The sequence below is a fragment of the Mustelus asterias genome, chromosome 14 (assembly GCF_964213995.1).
Source record: "Mustelus asterias chromosome 14, sMusAst1.hap1.1, whole genome shotgun sequence".
Lineage (NCBI taxonomy): Eukaryota > Metazoa > Chordata > Chondrichthyes > Carcharhiniformes > Triakidae > Mustelus > Mustelus asterias.
The window spans coordinates 432,366-455,288 of NC_135814.1; the positions used below are offsets into that span (position 1 = coordinate 432,366).

At 47.6% G+C, this 22,923-nt stretch overlaps 1 protein-coding gene across 2 annotated transcripts in view; it reads right to left on the reverse strand.

Annotated features, from left to right (window-relative positions):
• LOC144503455 (E3 ubiquitin-protein ligase MARCHF4-like) overlaps positions 1-4,869 on the reverse strand; it is a 118,090-nt gene extending 113,221 nt beyond the window's left edge. Inside the window, exons 1-2 of one of the 2 annotated variants that reach the window (XM_078227785.1) lie at positions 4,377-4,869; positions 3,381-4,249 (exon numbers count right to left, since the gene is read on the reverse strand). In XM_078227785.1, coding sequence (XP_078083911.1) covers positions 3,381-3,767 — 387 coding nt within the window. In that variant the 5' untranslated portion in view covers positions 3,768-4,249; positions 4,377-4,869. Of the gene's footprint in view, positions 1-3,380 lie in introns of both variants that reach the window. The other variant, XM_078227786.1, reaches the window with a different exon arrangement.
• Positions 4,870-22,923: the final 18,054 nt, after the last annotated feature.

Genomic DNA, 22,923 nt, shown 5'->3' on the forward strand with positions numbered 1-22,923 from the left:
GGTTGCTGGACACAGGAGGGACCTAATCGAGTGTAGTGCATCAGGGAGGACCTCTTGCCAGCGGGTGACTGGAAGACCCTTAGACCGCAGAGCTAGTAGAACGGCCTTCCAGACTGTTGCGTTCTCTCTTTCCACCTGTCCGTTTCCCCGGGGGTTGTAGCTGGTAGTCCTACTCGAGGCTATGCCTTTAGAAAGTAGGTACTGACGCAGCTCATCACTCATGAAGGAGGATCCCCGGTCGCTGTGGATGTAGCTGGGGTAACCGAACAGAGTGAAGAGACCATGCAGGGCCCTGACGACCGTGGCCGAGGTCATATCGAGGGGAAACGTGAATATTCATCTATCACGTTCAGAAAATAGATATTGTGGTCAGAAGAGGGGAGGAGCCCTTTGAAGTCATCACTTAGGCGTTCAAAAGGGCAGGTGGCTTTTATGAGGTGCGCTCTATCTGGCCGATAGAAGTGCGACTTGCACTCTGCTCAGACCTGGCAGTGTCTAGTTACAGACCTGACTTCCTCAACGGAGTAGGGAAGGTTGCGGGCTTTAATAAAATGGAAAAGCCTGGTGACCCCTGGGTGGCAGAGGTCATTGTGGAGAGCCTGCAACCGGTCCACCTGCGCGCTGGCACATGTTCCATGGGACAGGGCATCCGGGGGCTCATTGAATTTCCCGGGCCGGTACAAGATATCGTAATTGTAGGTGGAGAGTTCGATTCTCTGCCTCAATATCTTATCATTTTTGATCTTGCCCCGCTGTGTATTGCTGAACATGAAGGCGACGGATCGTTGGTCCGTGAGCAGGGTGAACCGTTTACCGGCTAAGTAATGGCGCCAGTGCCGTACAGCTTCCACTATGGCTTGGGCCTCTTTTTCGACAGAGGAGTGTCGAATTTCAGGGCCTTGGAGGGTTTGGGAAAAGAAGGCCACGGGTCTGCCCGCCTGGTTAAGAGTGGCGGCTAAGGCAAAGTCAGACGCATCGCTCTCCACCTGGAACAGGATGGATTCGTCTATAGCATGCATCGTGGCCTTCGCGATATCAGCTTTGATGCGGTCGAAGGCCAGACAGGCCTCTGCCGTCAGGGGAAAAGAGGCGGATTTGATCAGTGGACGGGCTTTGTCCGCATAATTGGGGACCCACTGGGCATAGTACGAGAAGAAGCCCAGGCATCTTCTCAGTGCTTTGATGCTAGTGGGGAGGGGGAAGTTCCAGGAGGGGACGCATACGTTCGGGATCGGGGCCGATGACCCCGTTTTCCACCACGTACCCGAGGATGGCAAGGCGGTGTATGCGGAATACACACGTCTCCTTATTATAGGTCAGGCTAAGGAGATTTGCTGTGTAGCGAACAGAGAGGGAGGGGTGATTTTAAGAGTCAAGAGACTGCAGGTTGTGCGCGGTGGGCAATTTCGAAACTGCTGGTTACAGACGGAGAGCGGGCGAAGAGGCCCATTATAAATCATAGTCACACTCCTCAGGTGGGTCAGGAAATCCAGCCCCAAGAGTACAGCCGCGCAGAGATGAGGAAGCACGAGGAGCCTGAAATTCTCATATACCGTGCCCCTCACCGTCAGGGTCACTACGCAGCACCCGAGGACATTTACGGAGTGGGATTGCGATGCCATGGAGATCGTTTGTTTGACGGGATGCACGGAAAGGGCGTATCGACTCACCGTATCAGGGTGAATAAACCTCTCCGTGCTCCCACTGTCAAACAAACAATGCTCCACGTGGCCATTTACCTGGACGTCCATTATGGACCTGGCGAGTTGGTGAGGCTGGGACTGGTCCAGGGTAATCTACGCCACTGTCGAGGCATGCGAGAAGTCACAGGCTGCTGACGACGTCGGAGATGGCGGCCCCCGCGGGTTGCACGCGGCCGATGTCGTCCAAAATGGCAGCTCTTGCGGGTCGCATGCGGCGCTACTGGACCTTGAGGTGGATTTTGCCCTTCGCAGACCTTCGCATAGTGGCCCTTCTTCCCACATGCAGAGCGGAACAAATCCTTCGTTGGGCAGCTTCGCCGGGGGTGCTTTCCTAGGCCGCAGAAGTAGCATTTCGGGCCACTGGGGACTGCCGCGGCGGTAGAGTCGTGGACTGCACGCGGCGTGGTGTGAGTCAGGGGCCCGCTCGAGTACTGGGGAGGTAGTGGCAGCGGTGCCCACGATGCGCTCGTGTGGTCGGGGGTGTAAGCTTCAAGATTACGGGAGGCCAGCTCCAGCGATTCGGCTAGCGCCACGGTTTTCTGCAGGTCCAACCCACCCTGCTCCAGCAGCCGCTGTCGGGTATAACTCGACCCGATGCCCGTGACGTAGGCGTCCCGGATGAAGTCCTCCGCGTTTTGGGCGGCTGATACTGCCGTACAGTTGCAGGCCCGGGCGAGTGCCCGCAATGTGCGCAGAAATTGGTCGCACGACTCACCCGGCTGTTGTCGGCGTGTAGCTAGTAGATGTTGTGCGTAGACCTTATTAGGCTGCTTGTGGTATTGGCCTTTTAGCAGTTCGATTGCGGCCGTATACGTGTCGGCGTCCCGGATGGTAGCATACACGACGGCGCTTACTTGTGCGTGGAGCACGTGGAGTTTGTCAGCCTTGGATTGGACGACAGCGGAGGCATCAAGGAAAGCCTGGAAACATTTTAGCCAGTGATCAAAACTATCAGAGGCTCCCACGGCTTGAGGGTCCAGTTCGAGTTTGTCTCGCTTCAGGAGTTGCTCCATCACAAGAAAATTTTAATATAGTTAATAAAATTGATGCACTATCAATACCCAGAGACCGAATCTGGAATAATAGGCTTTTATTAACTATAAAAGGGAACTAACTCTACAGTAAACTCTAACCAAGGGACCGGACCAGAATGAGGCGAAGGGGAGAAGCAGCCACCTTTATACCCCAGTGAACAGGGGAGGAGCCTCAGGCAGCACCGGTAGGGGTGTGTCCAGTCATCAGAACATAACAGTGGCTTACCACACATTCATTGTCAATCTTTTTCTCTTTACAAATCTACAGAAACTTTTACAGCCAGTTTTTATGTTCTCCACCAGCTTACTTTCATACTTTATTTTCATCTTCTTAATCAAGCCCTTGGTCCTCCTTTGCTGACCAAGATTACACCATTTAAAAATGTGCTCACAAGTTAACAGTCCAACCACATCAATATTCAAAGTACTCATTTTTATCCCAGTTGGGTGTGATGCCATATGATCGCCATGTGAGTCGATGGGCCGAATGACCTCTTTATTACTTTGTAACTGTTACTCGCAAAAAGGGCGATAGTATTTTTCCGGGGAAGAATGGTCTTTGAAGTTGATTGGAGGAAGCAGGGAACCCAGAGGTGAGTTGGAGAGAGTTTGGATTGAAAAGAGGAGCAAATGCATCACTCACCTGCTCAGATCCCTGGAAACAGATGCGACACAGAGGAGATCGACAACCGCTGGCAATGCTGCTGCTGAGAGACTCCCTGTCCTCGCATTTCCTTCGGTAAGATTCCTCGGGCGAGGGACTCACCAGGGACATGGGCTGCTCATAGCCACTGTATTCCTGTTCCTGAGGGCACTCCTCCCCTGACAAGGCACCGCCTGCCCGCGACTTGTTCTCTTTGCCAGCCGGAGGCAGTGTGTTGTTGTTGGACGGGACCCCGTTGTTGATCGGCCGTGAGATTTGGTCGTAATTCATCACAGGAGGCGGAGGAGGAGGGCGCCGGAGTAAAAAAACCTTCAGGTCACTGAATAACATGCGGCAGCGGCACTTGAGGCGGACTTGGCGCAACATCTGTATGTTGTGAGCCAACAATGTGCAGCTGAGCAACAGAACAAGCCCGGGTCAGGGTCCCTGGGACAGACTGGACCGAGCCCCGGGTCCCTGGGACAGGCTGGACCGAGCCCCGGGTCCCTGGAACAGGCTGGACCGAACCCCGGGTCCCTGGAACAGGCTGGACCGAGCCCCGGGTCCCTGGAACAGGCTGGACCGAGCCCCGGGGTCCCCGGGACAGACTGGACCGAGCCCCGGGTCCCCGGGACAGACTGGACCGAGCCCCGGGTCCCCGGGACAGGCTGGACCGAGCCCCGGGTCCCCGGGACAGGCTGGACCGAGCCCCGGGTTTTTGGGACAGGCTGGACCGAGCCCCGGGGTCCCTGGGACAGGTTGGACCGAGCCCCGGGTCCCTGGGACAGGTTGGACCGAGCCCCGGGTCCCTGGGACAGGCTGGACCGAGCCCCGGGTCCCTGGGACAGGCTGGACCGAGCCCCGGGTCCCTGGGACAGGCTGGACCGAGCCCCGGGTTTTTGGGACAGGTTGGACCGAGCCCCGGGTCCCTGGGACAGGCTGGACCGAGCCCCGGGTTTTTGGGACAGGTTGGACCGAGCCCCGGGTCCCTGGGACAGGCTGGACCGAGCCCCGGGTCCCTGGGACAATCCCGGGCCTCCGGGAACTGAAAGTGCTGAATTATTGATGGATTTGTGTTGAATTTACAGCTTGGTTCCTCCAGCAATCGGGAAGGATTGGGAATCGGAGCTAAGGAGCCTGTTTGGAGTTGATTTCTGCCCTTCCACTCGGGTTAGTATGGAGCTCTGGCTTTCTGCAGAAATGCATTGTCATTTGCTCCGGTTTGCAGTCGGATCAGCGGGAGAGGCTCGGGATTTGCTCTGGCTTTGCTCCGGGTTCACTCTCCTCAATCCCCGCTCTGTATTTTGGTGGTAAAATCTCCCTGGGTTGCGGATTGGCTTCCTCCCTCTCCTTGTCTCACACTCGCACTCCAATTTGCAGGATCGATCCTTCCTCCGGCCCACACCTACTTCAACAGCGGCCTGCAGTCCCTCTCCCCCGGCTCCGCTTCGCATTCAACACCGAGGCTGCGCTTCCAGCGGCTGATCAATTCAGCACCAAGAACCTGGACAGCTCCCGCCTCCTGGCCTCTTAAAGCGGCCTCTCCCCAGCTTGTCTCTCCCTCCCGGCCCCTTAAAGCGGCCTCTCCCCAGCTTGTCTCTCCCTCCCGGCCCCTTAAAGCGGCCTCTCCCCAGCTTGTGTCTCCCTCCCGGCCCCTTAAAGCGGCCTCTCCCCACCCTGTCTCCCCTCCCCCCGGCGCCTTAAAGCGGCCTCTCCCCGTCCTCTCCTGCTTGCAGTCACATTCTTTTTACAAGCTTTATTAAAGATCCAATGACCCAGTCCTGCCTTTCAATTTGCCACCAATTTGCCAACAGCAGTCCCTTGCGGCTCAGAAATACCTTCACTCCCTGCCCCACCCTTCTCAATTTACTCTGTATCTAACCCCGTGCTGTACCTGTCCTGGGAGTGTTTGATGGGGGACAGTGTAGAGGGAGCTTTACTCTGTATCTAACCCCGTGCTGTACCTGCCCTTAGTGTTTGATGGGGACAGTTTAGAGGGAGCTTTACTTTGTATCTAACCCCGTGCTGTACCTGTCCTGGGAGTGTTTGATGGGGACAGTGTAGAGGGAGCTTTACTCTGTATCTAACCCCGTGCTGTACCTGTCCTGGGAGTGTTTGATGGGGGACAGTGTAGAGGGAGCTTTACTTTGTATCTAACCCCGTGCTGTACCTGTCCTGGGAGTGTTTGATTGGGACAGTGTAGCGGGAGCTTTACTCTGTATCTAACCGTGTGCTGTACCTGTCCTGGGAGTGTTTGATGGGGACAGTATAGAGGGAGCTTTACTCTGTATCTAACCCTGTGCTGTACCTGTCCTGGGAGTGTTTGATGGGGGACAGTGTAGAGGGAGCTTTACTCTGTATCTAACCCCGTGCTGTACCTGTCCTGGGAGTGTTTGATGGGGACAGTGTAGAGGGAGCTTTACTCTGTATCTAACCCCGTGCTGTACCTGTCCTGGGAGTGTTTGATGGGGACAGTGTAGAGGGAGCTTTACTCTGTATCTAACCCCGTGCTGTACCTGTCCTGGGAGTATTTGACGGGGACAGTGTAGAGGGAGCTTTACTCTGTATCTAACCCCGTGCTGTACCTGTCCTGGGAGTGTTTGATTGGGACAGTGTAGAGGGAGCTTTACTCTGTATCTAACCCCGTGCTGTACCTGTCCTGGGAGTGTTTGATTGGGACAGTGTAGAGGGATGGTGTCTCGTGGTTTATTTATTCCCTGCTTCTGTAATTCAATTGCACCATAATTCTTTCGTTATCTGATTTTATGATTCTGTGCTTCTCAGATTCTGCTAATTGATTGTGTGAATCTCAAAGTTTGGTACTTTTCTGATGGTATGGTTGTCAGTCTAATACTTAGTTTACTGGTTTTGTGATTCTCTGATTTAGTAATTCAACAATACTCTGATTGTGGTTCCATAGTTTCCTGAGTCTATGGTTTGATGAATTGGTTCTGCAATTATTTGATTTTTTAAATATTTCACTGATTGTGTGATTGGCTAATTTAATAGTGGCATTATGCTCCAATTTGGTGATAAGCTTCCATTTCTGTGATTCTTTGATCCTTTAATTCTATCATAAAGCCAGAGAAAGGTTACAGCACAGGAAGAGGTCATTTGGTCCATCTTCTCTATTTACTCTGTATCTAAACTGTGTTGTACCTGTCCATAAAAAAAATTGCAAGAGTTTTTTTTAGATATATAAAATATAAGAGAGAGGCAAGAATGGAAAAAATTGACATTGGACTGCTGGAAAATGAGGCTGGAGAAGTAGTAATGGGGGACAAAGAAATGACAGAGAAACTGAATGGGTACTTTGAATCAGTCTTCTCAGTGGAAGACATCAGTAACGTGCCAGAACTCCAAGAGAGTCAGAGGGCAGAGGTAAATGTAGTGGCCATCACTAGGGAGAGGTTGCAAGGGAAGCTAAAAGGTCTGAAAGTGGATAAATCACCTGGACCAGATGGACTACACCCCAGGGTTCTGAAAGAGATAGCTGAGGAGATTGTGGAGGCATTGGTGGTGATCTTTCAGGAATCACTGGAGTCTGGGAAGGTCCCAGAGGACTGGAAAAAGAAGATGGGAAATTACAGGCCAGTTAGCCTGACCTCAGTTGTGGGTAAGATCTTGGAGTCCATTATTGAGGATGAAATTGCGGAGTACTTGGAAATGCATGGTAAAATAGGGCTGAGTCAGCATGGCTTCGTCAAGGGGAGGTCATGTCTGACAATTCTGTTAGTATTCTTTGAGGAGATAACGAAGAAATTAGACAAAGGAGAGCCAGTGGACTTGATTTATTTGGATTTCCAGAAAGCCTTTGACAAGGTGCCTTATAGGAGGCTGCTAAATAAGCTAAGAGCTAATGGTGTTAGAGGCAAGGTACTGGCGTGAATAGAAGATTGGTTGGCTGACAGACAGGAGTCAGAAAGTGGGGATAAGGAGGTCCTTTTTAGGATGGCAACTGGTGACTAGTGGTGTTCCACAGGGGTCAGTGTTGGGACAACAACTTTTCACTATGTACATTAATGATTTGGAAGATGGAACTGAGGGCATGGTTGCTAAATTTGCAGATGATACAAAGATATGTAGAGGGACAGGTACTGTTGAGGAAGTGGGGAGGCTGCAGAATGATTTGGACAGGATAGGAGAATGGGAAAAGAAGTGGCAGATGAAATACAATGTGGGAAAGTGTGAGGTTATGCACTTTGGTAGGAAGAATAGAGACATAGACTATTTTATAAATGGGGAAAGGCTTTGGAAATCTGAAGCACAAAGGGACTTGGGAGTCCTGGTTCTGGACTCTCTTAAGGTTAACATGCAGGTTCAGTTGGCAGTTAGGAAGTAAAATTCAATGTTAGCATTCACTTCTAGAGGGCTAGGATGCAAGAGCAGGGATGTACTGCTGAGGCTATATAAGGCTCTGGTCAGAACCTATTTGGAATATTGTGAGGAGTTTTGGGCCCCATACCTAAGGAAGGATGTGCTGGCCTTGGAGGGGGTCCAGGGGAGGTTCATAAGAATGATCCCAGGAATGAAGGGTTTGTCAAATGAGTAGTTGAGGAGTCTGGGTCTATATTCAATGGAATTTAGAAGGATGAGGGGGGATCTAATTGAAATTTACAGAATACTGAGAGGCCTAGATAGATTGGATGTGGAGAGGATGTTTCCATGAGTGGGAGAGACTAGAACTCAAGAGCACAACCCCAGAGTGAAGGGGCGCTCCTTTAAAACTGAGATGAGGAATTTCTTCAGCCAAAGGGTGGTGAATCTATGGAACTCATTGCCACAGAGGGCTGTGGAGGCCAGGAAATTGAGTGTCTTTAAGACAGAGATAGATAGTTTCTTGATCAATAAGGGGATCAAGGGTTACGGGGAGAAGGCAGGAAAATGGGGATGAGAATCATATCAACCATGATTGAATTGCGGAGCAGACTCGATGGACTGAATGACCTACTTCTGCTCCTATATCTTCTGGTCTTATGATCTTGCCCATGCCAGCCCTTTCTATTCCCACTTCCCTGCACCTGGCCCATAGCCCTGTAGCTTCCAACACAGGGCGGCACGGTAGCACAGTGGTTAGCACTGCTGCTTCACAGCTCCAGGGACCTGGGTTCGATTCCTGGCTTGGGTCACTGTCTGTGTGGAGTTTGCACATTCTCCTCGTGTCTGCGTGGGTTTCCTCTGGGTGCTCCGGTTTCCTCCCACAGTCCAAAGATGTGCGGGTTAGGTTGATTGGCCATGCTAAAAATTGCCCCTTAGTGTCCTGAGATGCGTAGGTCAGAGGGATTAGTGGGTAAAATATGTAGGGATATGGGGGTAGGGCCTGGGTGGGATTGTGGTCGGTGCAGACGCGATGGGCCGAATGGCCTCTTTCTGTACTGTAGAGTTTCTATGATTCTATGAATCCGCTGTCTGGTTTCTATGATTCTATGATCTATGATTCTACTTAAGGTGCAGTTTCACCTTTTAAGAGTTTAGGGTCTCTGCCTCCACCACCAACTCGGGCAGTGAATTCCAGACATCCATCAGCCTTTGCGTAAAAAAGTTCTTCCTCATGTAATCTTACTGACCCTACTGGCACTTATCTTGAATCTATGTCCCCTGGTTCTGGAATTCTCAGCCAATTGTATCCTGTCCACTCTATGTCTTCCCCTCATAATTTTGAACACCTCAATCAAGTCACCCCTCAGCCTTCTTCCAAGGAAAATAGCCCCAACATATCTGGTAAGCAAGTTTGCAGACAACATCAAGATTGGTAGGGTGGTTAATAGTGAAGAAGATAGTTGTAGGCTACAGGAAGATATGGATGGGTTGGTCAGGTGGGCAGAGCAGTAGTAGGTGGTACTTAACCTTGGTAAGTGTGATGTGATGCACTTTGGAAGAAGAAACAAGATGAGGGAGTATTTAATGAATGGCAGGACACTGGGAAGCTCAGAGGAATAGAGAGATCTTGGGGTAATTATTCACAGATCCCTGAAGTCAGCAGAGCAGATGAATAGGATAGTTCAGAAGGCATATGGGACACTTGCTTTCATCAGTCGTGGTATAGAGTACAAGAGTGGGGCGGCACAGTGGCTAGCATTGCTGCCTCACAGCGGCAGGGGCCCGGTTTCAATTCCTGGCTTGGGTCACTGTCTGTGTGGATTCTACATGTTCCCCCCGTGTCTGTGTGTTTCCTCTGGGTGCTCTGGCTTCCTCCGAAAGACATGCCGGTTAGGTGCATTGGCCATGCTAAATTCTCCCTCAATGTACCCGAATAGGTGCCGGAGTGTGGCAACTAGGGGATTTTCACAGTAACATTGTTGCAGTGATAATGGAAGCCTACTTGTGACACTAATAAATAAACTATAAAAAAGGCCTGGAGATAATGTTGGAGTTGTACAGAGCGTTGATTAGGCTACAGCTGTAGCACATCACAGGTCTGAGGTCTCTCGCCATCACATCCCTCTCAATTAAGCTCGTTACTCCCTTAAAAAAATGTTAGTTAGGTGCCTTATTTACGTTAGCCTGGAACCTTGTTCTTATCAAACACTTATTATTATACAGTCCCTACCTCAGTATTAAGTGAATAATTTTAATAGATTGAAAATACAAAGGCTTACTCACCAATAAGCTGCTTTGGTTTGTCGTCACCACTTTCTCAACTCTGTTCCCAGAAGAGTGTCCCTCACAGGTCTGGTGCTCTCTGCTCCCCAAAGGTAAGTTTCATAATAAGGAATTTCTTAAATGTATAACTTTTTAATTCTAACAGTTCATGATTTTGTGATTCTCTGATGTTATGTTTTTTTCATATTAATTTGCTTTTGTCTATTGATAATTATATCTTTTTTAATCAATATGCAGCGGCTGTACCTCACTAAATCAGACATTTTGTCTTTTCAATATTTACAGTTCCACTCTTTAATAGTTATTCTTCAATCAGAAATGGTTAAAGGGAGATTTGATGAAAATATTCAGAATTTTGAAGGGTTTTGATGAAGTAAATAAGGAAGAACAGTTTCCAATGACAGGAGGATTGGTAACAAGAGGAAACAAGAGTTAAGATAATTGGTAAAAGAAGCAAATGAAACATTTTTTTAATGCGGTGGGTTGTGATCTGGCCTACACTTCGTGAAAGGGAGGTGGAAATAGATACAAGAATAACTTTAATAAAGAATTTGATTTAAAAGAGTAAAAATGCAGAGCACTGGGGAAAGAGCAGGGAATGTGGGGCTAATTGGACAGCTCATTCAAATAAAAGACACAGCTATCATTGGCCAAGTAATCTCCTTCTCATAAAATAATAGAATCATAAAATAGTACAGCACGAGGAGGCTGAGTTTGCACTGAGACTTTCTAAGCACCATCAAGTTGGTTCCTTTTATATGGCCCTTATCCTTGCAATGTTTTACTTCTTCTCTTTTGAAAGCTACTATTCAATCTGCTTTCATCACTCTATTTGGTAATACATTCCAAATCCTCAGCACGCATGGTGTAAAAAACTTCATCCTCATGTTGCTTCTTGTCACTCACCTTAAATCTGTTTCCTCTGGTTACTGACCATTCAGCAATTGAAAACAGCTACTCCTTATGTAATCTATCTAAACTCTTCATGATTTTGAACATCTCTAACAAAGCTTCAAACGAAACAAAGAACAGTACAGCACAGGAACAGGCCCTTCAGCCCTCCAAACCTGTGCCAATCATGTTGTCCTATGTGCCTATCAAGAGAAGTCTTAAATGTGGCTAAGATAACTGCCTGAACCACCTCACTTGGCAGTGGATTCCAGGCCCCCACCACCCTCTGGGGAAAAAAACTTGCCCCAAACATCTCCACTGAACCTTTCTGCCCTTATCTTGAACTTGTGCAGCCTTGTAATTGTCATTTCTGCCCTGGGAAAAAGCTTCCAACTGTCCACCTTACCTATACCTCTCATCATTTTATAAACTTCTTTAAGGGCGCCCCTTCAGCCTCCATCTTTCCAGGGAAAACAATCCCAGTTTATTCAATCTCTCCTCATAGCTAATACCCTCCATACCAGGCAACATCCTGCTAAATCTTTTCTGCACTCTCTCCAAAGCCTCCACGTCCTTCTGGTAGGGTGGTGACCAGAATTGGACACAGTATTCCAAATGTGGCCTAACCAACGTTTTATATAACTGCAACACAAGTTGCCAACTTTTATACTCCATGCCCCGTCCGATGAAGGCATGCATTCCATATGCTTTCTTCACAACCTTTTCTGCCTGTGCTGCCACTTTTAAGGATCTGTGGACCTGTACTCCCAGACCTATCTGTGTGTCTCTGCTCCTGATGGTTCTGCCATTTATTTGATAGCTCCCACCTGAATTGCATCACCTCGCATTTGATCGGATTAAATTCCAAATGCCACTTCGCTTAGCCTTCCCTGCTTTAAGTAGAATGACACCAGTTTCTCCAAACAACTAAGATATATTCCATTGAGAAATATTCCACGAGAAGAATAAATTATTCGTGGTGAACTAAGGAAGATAAAGATATGAATACAGAAAATAAATGCAGAAGTAGACCATTCGGCCCCTTGAAGCTGCTCCGCCATTCAATAAGATCATGGCTGATCTGTTTGTACTTCAAATTCCACATTCCCATCCTCTTCCCCCGTAACCTTTGATTCCCTTTCCTAACAAGAATCCATTTACCTCCTCCTTAAAATTATTCAACGACCCTCCTCACTCTGCTGGCTTCTGAGGCAGAGAGCTCCAAAGTCTCATAACCCTCTGAGTCAAAAGAAAATACTTATCTGTCCTAAAAGGGCAACCCTAATTTTAAAACAGTGCACCCTAGTTCTGGACTCACGCCCAAGAGGAAACATCCTTTCTCTGTCAACCTTGTTGAGACAGTAAGAACATAGAACACAAAAAAGCTACAGCACAAACAGGCCCTTCGGCCCACAAGTTGCGCCGAACAATTTCCTTACCTTCTAGGCTCATCTATAACCCTCTATCTTACTAACTTCCATGAACCTATCCAAAAGTCTCTTAAAAGACTCAATCGAATCCGCTTCCACCACCACTACCGGCAGCCGATTCCACGCACCCACCACCCTCTGAGTGAAAAACTTACCCCTAACATCTCCTCTATACCTACTCCCCAGCACCCTAAACCTGTGGCCTCTCATGACAACCATTTCAGCTCTGGGTAAAAGCCTCTGAGAATCCACTCTATCAATACCTCTCAACATTAAAGTTAACATTAGGTTACAGAGGGACATAGATAGGATGCAAGACTGAGCGGACAAGTGGCAGATGGACTTCAACCCAGATAAATGCGTCGTGGTCCATTTTGGTAGGTCAAATGGGATGAAGGAGTACAATATAAAGGGAAAGACTCTTAGTACTGTAGAGGATCAGAAAGACCTTGGGGTGCGGGTCCATAGGACTCTAAAATCGGCCCCGCAGGTGGAGGGGGTGGTTAAGAAGGCGTATGGTGTGCTGGCCTTTATCAATCGAGGGATTGAGTTTAGGAGTCCGGGGATAATGATGCAGCTATATAAGACCCTCGTCAGACCCCACTTGGAGTACTGTGCTCAGTTCTGGTCGCCTCACTATAGGAAGGATGTAGAAAAGATTGAAAGGGTGCAGAGGAGATTGCCTGGATTGAGTGGCATGCCTTATGAGGATAGGCTGAGGGAGCTCGGTCTTTTCTCCTTGGAGAGACGAAGGACGAGAGGAGACCTAATAGAGGTGTATAAGATGTTGAGAGGCATAGATCGGGTGGACTCTCAAAGGCTTTTTCCCAGGATGGAAATGTCTGCTACGAGAGGACACAGGTTTAAGGTGCTGGGGGGTAGGTACAGGGGAGATGTTAGGGGTAGGTTTTTCACACAGAGGGTGGTGGGCGAGTGGAATCGGCTGCTGTCAGTGGTGCTGGAGGCGAACTCAATAGGGTCTTTTAAGAGACTCCTGGATGAGTACATGGGACTTAATAGGATGGAGGGTTATAGGTAGGTCTAGAAGGTAGGGATGTGTTCGGCACAACTTGTGGGCCGAAGGGCCTGTTTGTGCTGTAGTTTTTCTATGTTCCTATGTTTCAAACATCTTATACACCTCTATCAGGTCACCTCTCGTCCTTCGCCTCTCCAAGGAGAATAGAAACATAGAGAAACTACAGTACAAAACAGGCCCTTCAGCCCCACAAGTTGTGACCGACCTCCATTTAGAAAAAGACCCATCTATACCCACTCTCTGCCTCCTTTGGGCAAGCCAGTTCTGGATCCACAGGGCAGCAGCCCCTTGGATAGCGACTCTGCGCTGATGTGTGTCGTGAAGGCCGCCTTGGAGAATGCGTACCCGAAGATCAGAGGCCGAATGCCCGTGACCGCTGAAGTGTTCCCCAACAGGAAGAGAACAGTCTTGCCTGGTGATTGTCGAGCGGTGTTCATTCATCCGTTGTCGTAGCGTCTGCATGGTTTCCCCAATGTACCATGCCTCGGGACATCCTTTCCTGCAGCGTGAACAGATCTCCCACTCACCTGATGAAGGAGCAGCGCTCCGAAAGCTAGTGACGTTTGCTACCAAATAAACCTGTTGGACCTTAACCTGGTGTTGTGAGACATCTTACTGTGTTTACCCCAGTCCAACGCTGGCATCTCCACATCACCTTGTTGAGACCATCTGGGACCTTATGTACTTCAATTTTCCTTCCATCATAAGGTCAGAAGTAGGGATGTTCACTGATGAATGCCCAATGTTCAGCACCATTTGTGCCTCCTCAGATACTGAAGCTGTCTGTGACTAAATACAGCAAACCAGGACAATATCCAGGCTTGGGCTGACAAGTGGCAAGTAACATTCATGCCACACAAGTGCCGGGCAATGATCACCAACAATAAGAGTGAATCTAACCGTCACCCCTTGACATTCAATGGCATTACCATTGCTGAATCCCCCACTATCAGCATTCTGGGGGTTAAAATTGATCAGAAACAGAACTGGACTTGCCTTATAAGTTCTGTGGCTACAAGAGTCAGAGGCTAGGATTTCTGTGACAAGTGACTCACCTCCTGACTTAAGCCTGCCCACAATTTATTTTTTTTCATTTGATTTATGATTGTCACATGTTTTAGTATACAGTGAAAAGTATTGTTTCTTGCGCACTATACAGACAAAGCATTATCGTACATAGAGAAGGAAAGGAGAGAGTGGAGAGTGTAGTGTTACAGTCATCGCTAGGATAGAGAAAGATCAATTAATGTGAGGAGGTCCATTCAAAAGTCTGACAGCAGCAAGGAAGAAGCTGTTTCTGAGTCGATTGGTACATGATCTTAGACTTTTGTATCTTTTTCCCGATGGAAGAAGATGGAAGAGAGAATGTCCGGGGTGTGTGGGGTTCTTGATTATGCTGGCTGCTTCTCCAAGGCAGTGGGTGGTATAGACAGTGTCAATGGATAGGAGGCTAGTTTGAGTGTTGGACTGGGCTTCATTCACGACCCTTTGTAGTTTCTTGCGGTCTTGGACAGAGCAGAGCCCATACCAACTGTGATACAACCAGAAAGAATGCTTTCTGTGATGCATCTGTAGAAGCTGGTGAGAGTTGTAGCGGACATGCCAAATTTCCTTCGTCGACAGGGCACAAGTCAGGAGTGTAATGGTATACTCCCCCTTTACGTGGATGAGTGTGGCTCCAACAACACAGGACAAAGCAGCCTGCTTGATTGGCACCCCGTCTGTAAATATTCAGATCCTCCATCACTGATGCACAGTAGCAGCAGTGTGTATCACCTGCAAGATGCACTGCTAAGAACTCACGATGGTTCCTAAGACAGCACCTTCCAAACACTTGACCACTACCATCTAGAAGGAAAAGACACATGCAAATACTACCAGCTGGAAGCTTCCTTCCAAAACACTTACCATCCTGACTTGGAAATATATCGCCGTTCCTTCACTGTTGCTGGGTCAAAATCCTGGAACTCGCTCCCTATAGCAGACTAGGTCCAAATGCAGCAACTGTATCAGTACTGTGAGTGTACCTACACCACATGGACTGCTGCAGTTCAAGAAGGGAGCTCATCACCACCTTGTCAAGGGCAATTAAGGATGAACAAATGCTGGCCTAACCTGTGTAGCCCATATCCGGCTCGGTGACACAGTGGCTAGCACTGCTGCCTCACAGTGCCAGGGACCTGGGTTCGATTCTTGGCTTGGGTCACTGTGTAGAGTTTGCACATTCACCCTGTGTCTGTGTGGGTTTCCTCCGGGTGCTCCGGTTTCCTCCCACAGTCCAAAGATGTGCAGGTTAGGTGCATTGGCCGTGCTAAATTCTCCCTCAGTGTACCCAAACAGGTGCCGGAGTGCAGTCACTAGGGGATTTTCACAGTAACTTCATTGCAGTGTTAATGTAGCCTGCTTGTGACAATGATAAAATTCAGATTGTGAAGTGTATTTAAAAAAAGATTACGCCATCCCTCACTCTTCCGAACTCCAGGAAAAACAAGCGCAGGCTGTCAAACCTTTCCTCATAAGACAACCCACTTATTCCAGTTATCTATCTAATAAACCTCCTCTGAACTGCCTCCAATGCACTTATGTCTTTTTATAATTCAGTCATGTCTGGGCCAACATTTATTGGCCATCCTAAATTGCCCTTGAACTGAGTAGCTTGCTAGGCCATTTCAGAGTCAACCACATTGCTGTGGATCGAAAGTTACATGTAGGCCAGACTGGATAAGGATAACGGGTTCCCTTTCCTGGTGGACATTAGTGAATCAGATGGGTTTTTACGATAATTGACAATGGTTTCATGGTCTTTTTTTATTTAATTCAAATTTCACCATCTGCCAAGGTGGGATTTGAACCTGGGTCCCCACAGCACTACCCTGGGTCACTGAATTACTAGTTCAGTGACAAAGCCACTATGCCACTGTATTCCCTTGCATTTAGAAACATAGAAACTATAAGCAGGAGTAGGCCATTCAGCCCTTTAAGCCTGCTATGCCATTCATTTTGATCATGGCTGATCAACAAATTCAATATCCTGATCCCCCCCCTCCCCCATATCACTTGATCCCTTTAGCCCCAAGAGCTATATCTAATTTCTTGAAATCAGACGTTTTGGCCTCAGCTACTTTCTGTGGTAGTGAATTCCACACATTCACCACTCTCTAGGTGAAGAAATTTCTCCTCACCTCAGTTCTAAAAGGTTTTTTTTTGTTTTTCAACTTTTAAATCTTAGTTCTTTCCCTGTGGAATCTGAGGAAAAGGGGCATTATGAATGTGAAGCCAGTTTTCTCTTCTCAGTGCCGGATGTGGGAGGTCGTGGAGTCTCCTCGCCTCCCAGAAGTGCATATCTGCACTGGGTGCATCGAACTGCGGCTCCTAAGGGACCGAGTTAGGGAACTGGAGCTGCAGCTCGAGGACATTCGTCTGGTCAGGGAAAGCGAGGAGGTGATAGATAGGAGTTATAGGCAGGTGGTCACACCGGGGCCACAAGAAGCAGGCAAGTGGGTCACAGTCAGGAAAGGGAAAAGTCAGGTGGTAGAGAGCGCCCCAGTGGTTGTGCCCCTTAAAATTAAGTACTCTTGTTTGAGTTCTGTTGGGGTGGACAGCCCACCTGGTGGAAGCAGCAGTGGTCGTGCCTCCGGCGAGGAGTCCGGCCTCGTAGCACAGAAGGGTAAGGAAAGGAGGAGGAAGGCAGTGGTGATCGGGGACTCTACAGTGAGGGGGTCAGACAGGCGTTTCTGTGGAGGAAGTCGAGAAACGCGGATAGTGGTTTGTCTCCCTGGTGCCGGGATCAGGGATGTTTCTGACCATATCCAAGAAATCCTGAAGTGGGAGGGAGAGGAGCCAGAGGTCGTGGTGCATACTGGTACCACTGACATAGGCAGGAAAGGGGAAGGAGTTATGAAAGGAGAATATAGGAAGTTAGGTAGGGAGTTAAGAAGAAGGAACGCAAAGGTAGTGATCTCGGGATTGCTGCTTGTGCCACGAGACAGTGAGGAAGGAACGGAATAAGGTAGAGGATAAATGCGTGGCTGAGGGATTGGAGCAGGGGTCAGGGATTCAGGTTCTTGGATCATTGGGTCCTCGTTAGGGGCAGGTGCGACCTGTACAAAAAGGACGGGTTTCACTTAAATCCCAGGGGGACCAATATCCTGGCGGGAAGGTTTGCTAAGGCTACTGGGGAGTGTTTAAACTAGAATGGTTGGGGAGTGAGAATCAAAATGAGGTGACTGGGAGAGAGGAGGTTAGCTTAAAAATAAAAGGGGCTTGTAGACAGTGTGAGAGGGAGGATAGGCAGGTGTCGGAGAAGGGGAGCGCTCAGACCGAAGGGTTGAGATGTGTTTATTTTAACGCAAGGAGTGTAGTGAACAAAATGGATGAACTTAGAGCGTGGATCACTACTTGGAAGTGTGATGTGGTGGCCATTACAGAGACTTGGTTATCTCAGGGACAGGACTGGATACTTCAAGTGCCGGGTTTCAGATGTTTCAGGAGGGACAGTGAAGGAGGCAAAAGAGGTGGGGGAGTGGCACTGTTGATCAGGGATAGTGTCACGGCTGTAGAAAAGGTGGACGCCACAGAGGGATTGTCTACAGAATCTCTGTGGGTGGAGGTTCACAACAGGAAGGGGTCAATAACTTTACTGGGTGTTTTCTATAGGCCGCCCAATAGTAGCAGGGATGTGGAGGAGCAGATTGGGAAGCAGATCCTGGAGAGATGTGATAATAAAGAGTGGTCGTGATGGGAGATTTTAATTTCCCAAATATCGATTGGAACATCCCTAGGGTTTAGATGGGGAGGAGTTTGTTTGGTGTGTTCAGGAGGGCTTCCTGACACAGTATGTGGATAAGCCTACAAGAGGAGAGGTATTTGGTTTGATATTAGGGAATGAACCTGGGCAGGTGTCAGATCTCTCAGTGGGAGAGCATTTTGGGGATAGTGATCATAACTCTATCTCCTTTACATTAGCATTGGAGAGAGATAGGATCAGTCAAGCGAGGAAAGTGTTAATTTGGAGTAAGGACAATTATGAGGCTATTAGGCAGGAAATTAGAGGCATAAATTGGAAGGACGTTTTCTCAGGGAAATGTACAGACGAAATGTGGCAAATTTTCAAGGAAAATTTGTCTGGAGCTCTGCACAGCAACGTTCCAATGAGACAGGGGAGTTATGGTGGGTCACAGGAACCATGGTGCACGAAAGCTGTAATAAATGTAGTCAAGAAGAAAAGAAAAGCCTACAAAAGGTTCAGGGAGCTAGGTAATGTTAGAAATCGAGAAGAGTATACGGCTAGTAGGAAGGAACTTAAGAGGGAAATTAGAAGAGCAAGAAGGGGTCATGAGAAGGCCTTGGCAGACAGGATAAAGGAAAACCCCAAGGCATTCTACAAGTATGTTAAGAGCAAGAAGATAAGATGTGAAGGAGTAGGACCTATCAAATGTGACGGTGGGAAAGTCTGTATAGAACCAGTAAAAATAGCAGAGGTACTCAATGAATACTTTACTTCAATATTCACAGTGGAAAAGGAACGTGGTAGTTGCAGTGAAGACTTGCAGTGGACTGAGAAGATTGAGCATGTGGACATTAGGAAAGAGGATGTGTTGGAGCTTTTGAAAAGCATCAAGTTAGAAAAATCGCTGGGACCGGATGGGATGTACCCCAGGTTACTGTGGGAGGCGAGGGAAGAGATTGCTGAGCCTCTGGCGATGATCTTTGCGTCACCAATGGAGATGGGAGAGGTTCCGGAGGATTGGAGGATTGCGGATGTGGTTCCGTTATTCAAGAAAGGGAGAAGAGATAGCCCGGGAAATTATAGACCAGTGAGTCTAACCTCAGTGGTTGATAAGTTGATGGAGAAGATCCTGAGAGGCAGGATTTATGAACATCTGGAGAGGAATAGTATGATCAGAAATAGCCAGCACAGCTTTGTCCAAGGCAGATCATGCCTTACGAGCCTAATTGAATTTTTTGAAGATGTAACTAGACACATAGACGAGGGAAGAGCGGTAGATGTAGTTTATATGGATTTCAGCAAGGCGTTTGATAAGGTGCCCCATGCAAGGCTTATTGAGAAAGTGAAGGGGCATGGGATACAAGGGGACATTGCCTTGTGGATTCAGAACTGGCTTGCCCACAGAAGGCAAAGAGTGGTTGTAGATGGGTCTTTTTCAACATGGAGGTCGGTCACCAGTGGAGTGCCCCAGGGATCTGTTCTGGGACCCTTGCTCTTTGTGATTTTTATAAATGACCTGGATAAGGAAGTGGAAGGATGGGTTGACAAGTTTGCTGATGACACAAAGGTTGGTGGTGTTGTGGATAGTGTAGAGGGATGTCAGCAGTTGCACCGAGACATAGATAAGATGTAAGACTGGGCGGAGAAGTGGCAGATGGATTTCAACCCAGATAAGTGTGTGGTGGTTCATTTTGGCAGGTCGAATAGGATGAAAGAATATAATATTAAGGGTAAGACGCTTGGCAGTGTGGAAGATCAGAAGGATCTTGGGGTCCGGGTTCATAGGACGTTCAAAGCAGCATTGCAGGTAGAGGTTGTGGTTAAGAAGGCGTATGGAATACTGGCCTTCATCAATCGAGGAATTGAGTTTAGAAATCGGGAGATAATGCTGCAGCTGTATAGAACATAGAACAGTACAGCACAGTACAGGCCCTTCGGCCCTCAATGTTGTGCCGAGCTTTGTCTGAAACCAAGACTCTGGTGTGCTCCATGTGCCTATCCAATAACCGCTTGAAAGTTCCTAAAGTGTCCGACTCCACTATCACAGCAGGCAGTCCATTCCACACCCCAACCACTCTCTGAGTAAAGAACCTACCTCGGACATCCCTCCTATATCTCCCACCATGAACCTTATAGTTATGCCCCCTAGTAACAGCTACATCCACCCGAGGAAATAGTCTCTGAACGTCCACTCTATCTATCCCCCTCATCTTATAAACCTCTATTAAGTCGCCTCTCATCCTCCTCCACTCTGAAGAGAAAAGCCCTAGCTCCCTCAACCTTTCCTCATAAAACCTACCCTCCAAACCAGGCAGCATCCTGTTAAATCTCCTTTGTAGGACCCTGGTCAGACCCCACCTGGAGTACTGTGCCCAGTTGTGGTCGCCTCATTACAGAAAGGACGAGGAAGCCATAGAAAGGGTGCAGAGAAGATTTACAAGGATGTTGCCTGGATTAGGTGGCATGCCTTATGAGGATAGGTTGAGAGAGCTAGGTTTTTTCTCCTTGGAGAAGCGAAGGGTGAGAGGTGACCTGATAGAGGTGTATAAGATGTTGAGAGGTATTGATAGAGTGGATTCTGAGGGGCTTTTACCCAGGGCTGAAACCGTTGCCACAAGAGGTCACAGGTTTAGGGTGCAGGGGAGTAGGTACAGAGGAGATGTTATGGATAAGTTTTTCACTCAGAGGGTGGTAGGTGCATGGAATCGGCTGCCGGTAGTGGTGGTGGAGGCGGATTCGATAGGGTCTTTTAAGAGGCTTTTGGATAAGTTCATGGAAGTTAGTAAGATAGAGGGTTATAGGTAAGCCTAGTAGGTAGGGACATATTCGGCGCAACTTGTGGGCCGAAGGGCCTCTTTGTGCTGTAGCTTTTCTATGTTCTATGTTTAGCCCATATCCTCAAACTATGACCCCTAGTTCTGGACTCCCCCACCGTTGGGAACATTCTTTCTGAATCTACCCCGTCTAACCCTATTAGAATTTTATAAGTTTTATGGGATCCCCTCTCACTCTTCTAAACTCCAGTCAATATAATCTTAACCGACTTAGTCTCTTCTCATATGACAGACTTGCCAATCTAGGAGTCAGCCTGGTAAACCTTTCTGTACTCCCTCTGTTGCAAGGACATCCTTCCTCAAATAAGGACACCAAAACTGCACACAATACTCCAAGTGTGGCCTCACCAATGCCCTATACAATTGCAGCAAAACATCCCTATCTCTATACTCAAATCCTCTCACTATGAAGACCAACATATCATTTGTCTTCTTTTACTGCCTGCTGTACCTGCACGCTTACTTTCAGCGACTGATGCACGAGGATTCCAAGGTCTCGTTGAGTACCCACCTCTCTCAATTTACACCCATTTAAGTAATAATCTGTCTTCCTATTATTGCTACCAAAGTGGATAACCTCACATTTTACCTCACAGCTTACCCTCCCACCTAACTTTGTATCATCTGCAAATTTGGAGATAATACATTCGGTTCCCTCTTCCAAATCATTAATATATAATGTGAACAGTTGGAGTCCTAGCACAGATCCCTGCGGAACCCCACTAGTCACTGACTGCCAATCAGAAAAAGACCCATTTACGCCAACTCTTTGCTTCCTATCTGCTAACCGACTTTCTATCCATCGCGATAGATTACCTGCAATCCTAGGTGCTTTAACTTTATGTGGTAATCTGTTAGGTGAGACCTTGTCGAAAGCTTTCTGAAAGTCTAAATAAACCATATCCACTGGTTCTCCTCGGTCAACTCTACCAGTTACATCCTCAAAGAATTCCAATAGATTCATCAAGTGTGATCTCCCTTTTATAAATCCATGCTGACTTTGTCTGATTATACCACTGCCTTCCGAATGCTGAGAGCAAAACTGCAGACAATATTCAAGATGTGGTCTCACCAATGCCTCATATAAGTTAAGTATATGTCCTTACTTTGATGTTCAATTCCTCTATTAAAGGATAGCATTTCATTAGCCTTCTTACTTATTTGATGTACCAGCATACTAACCGTCTGTGACTCATACACTAGAACCTCATTCCTCTGCACCTCGGAGTTCTGCAGCCGTCTCTATTTAAAGTCATATCTGTTTTTTTATTGTTCTGCCAAAGTGAACAACTTCACAATTTCTCCCATTATTCTCCATTTGCCAGATTTTTGCCAACTCACTCAATGTATCCATATCCCTCTGCAACTTCTTCTTCACAACATACTTTCCTGCCTATCTTTCTGTTATCTGCAACATCAGCTACCATGCCTCACTCCTCTCATCTAAGTCATTGATATAAATTGTAAGTGGTATTGTATCAAATTGAAATTAAAGCTATGCAAGATTAGTCATGGGCCAAAGATTGGGAATTTTTTTCAAACCAATTAAAACATGATTGAACAACAAAAAGAGTGAGACATTAGAATCATTGATTCATAAATCATAGAATCCCTACAGTGCAGAAAGAGGCCATTCGGCCCATTGAGCCTGCACTGACAACAATCCCACACAGGCCCCATTCCCATTTACCTTTCTAATCGCCCTGAAACTAAGAGGCAATTGAGCATGACCAATAAATTGGAAAATATGAGGTTTTCGACTTTGATAGAAAGAGTAGAAAAGCAGAATATTATTTAAATGGGGAATTGCAAAATACTGAGGTACAGAGGCATCTGAGTGTCCTGAACTGTTATGAATACATACATATTTATCAAATATTGATAAAATTTATCAAAGGCCGATTTTTATAGGATAAGATAGGATCTGATTAATTCTTGATTAATAAGGGGGTCAAGGGTTATGGGGAAAAGGCAGGAGAATGGGGATGAGAAAAATATCAGCCATGATTGAATGGCGGAG